This window comes from Panthera uncia, assembly GCF_023721935.1.
Source record: "Panthera uncia isolate 11264 chromosome C1 unlocalized genomic scaffold, Puncia_PCG_1.0 HiC_scaffold_4, whole genome shotgun sequence".
Taxonomy (NCBI): Eukaryota; Metazoa; Chordata; class Mammalia; order Carnivora; family Felidae; genus Panthera; species Panthera uncia.
Genome location: NW_026057585.1, coordinates 61,650,701 through 61,652,194, shown reverse-complemented (window position 1 = coordinate 61,652,194; position 1,494 = coordinate 61,650,701). Strand labels below are relative to the sequence as shown.

The window sequence follows — 1,494 nt, the reverse complement described above, 5'->3', positions numbered from 1 at the left end:
CACACACACACACACACACACACACACACACACACACACACACACACCATCTACCAGGCCAATAGGAAGCAAACACTGGAAAGAGGCTGGGAAGAATTGCAGACACTTCCCCTTCCATCTCCCATCTCCCCAAGATCGTGTTTCATCTGATCATAAATTCTGACTCCAACCCATGTTTGGAATCCAATATTTTTTTTTGAGGGGCACTGCCATGGGAGATGGATATGCGGTAGACATCGCTCTTATAAGCGTTTCATAAATCTTAAGAAACTCATCCAGGTAGGGGATGAATGATAGCGAAGCAAGCACTATGATATGATGAAATTAACTACCTTCACAAGAACGTTCTGAACACGAGATTATGGAGCAGCCAAGGACCTGAAAGCATACATGGTCTTAGTGGACACAGCATGAGCCCCCACAACACACACACATACATACACACACACACACCCCCCACACACAACCCAAAACGTAATTGAAAAGACTGCTCCCTGGAAAGTAATGCAAGAGTCCATTTCACCAATGCTCACTCAAACACCCAAGCACAAGTTTCATAGTTGCTTTTCTGTTGTGGTGGTGGTACATTTTTGAATTAAACCAATACCAAGGAGGCTCGGTCTCTTCCCAGCTAACTGTCCACTCTGAACATAACCCTCACATGGCTGAGCCCTGATCAACACCATTTAATTCTCCAGATAGGTATCTACACTCTTTTGCATAATCACATTATGAAATACCGTTCACCAAGTTAGAACGGGGCAAGGGCAGCAGGGAGGGGAGCAGAACAAAAAGAAAGGCAAGGAGAAAACAAAGACCACTGCCAATTGGCTGTGTATTTGCTTCTGGTACTAGAGAAGTTAGAGCTCTCCAACCCTGTAATTATTGCCAGGATTAAAAATTTGTTACTCACGTAATCATGAAAGGCTTTTGCTTCACTCGAATGTTCACAAGTGTCTCGCCTTTCAGGAGCTGCACAGTAAAGGTCCCAAAATACGCTGCAAATCGAAACATAAAATAAGATCAGGTTACTAATTATCACTTGTGTCCCAACGACAAGTGCACAACGTGCAGTGCTAATAGCACCAGGTCTCCCAGAGACTCAATCCCACACCCCCAGCCTTTATTGAGCAAACTCGGGCTTGAAAACAAAATGGACCGACTTCTTCTGGCAAGCCAGACATCTGTAGTAAGAGTGTCAGTTCTATCAGGTGCCTACCATGTTCCGGATGCCTCTCACCCACGACACTACCCGTAACTACCACGGTGTCACAAGGTGGGTGACTTTACCCCTACTTTATACACGGGGCAACTGAAGTTTGGACAGATCAGTACAAGCCGTCCACGGGGGAGCCCAGATAGGACACGTAGGAATGTAGATAAGAATTCACACCTCCCCTTTCAGCTGTATTCCTCTCACCAACCCCCTCCCCAACCTAAACGGCCACGTTTCATAAAAAGGTTAAACTGTCAAAGTCAGGACTATGATTCATA

General features: G+C 45.4%; 1 protein-coding gene across 4 annotated transcripts in view; it reads right to left on the bottom strand.

The window, feature by feature from the left end:
- SSBP3 (single stranded DNA binding protein 3) overlaps positions 1–1,494 on the bottom strand; it is a 163,033-nt gene that overhangs the window by 157,669 nt on the left and 3,870 nt on the right. For all 4 annotated transcript variants that reach the window (XM_049617114.1, XM_049617115.1, XM_049617116.1 and 1 more), the window contains exon 4: positions 914–998. In XM_049617114.1, the coding sequence (XP_049473071.1) occupies positions 914–998 (85 nt within the window). The remainder of the gene's footprint in view (positions 1–913; positions 999–1,494) is intronic.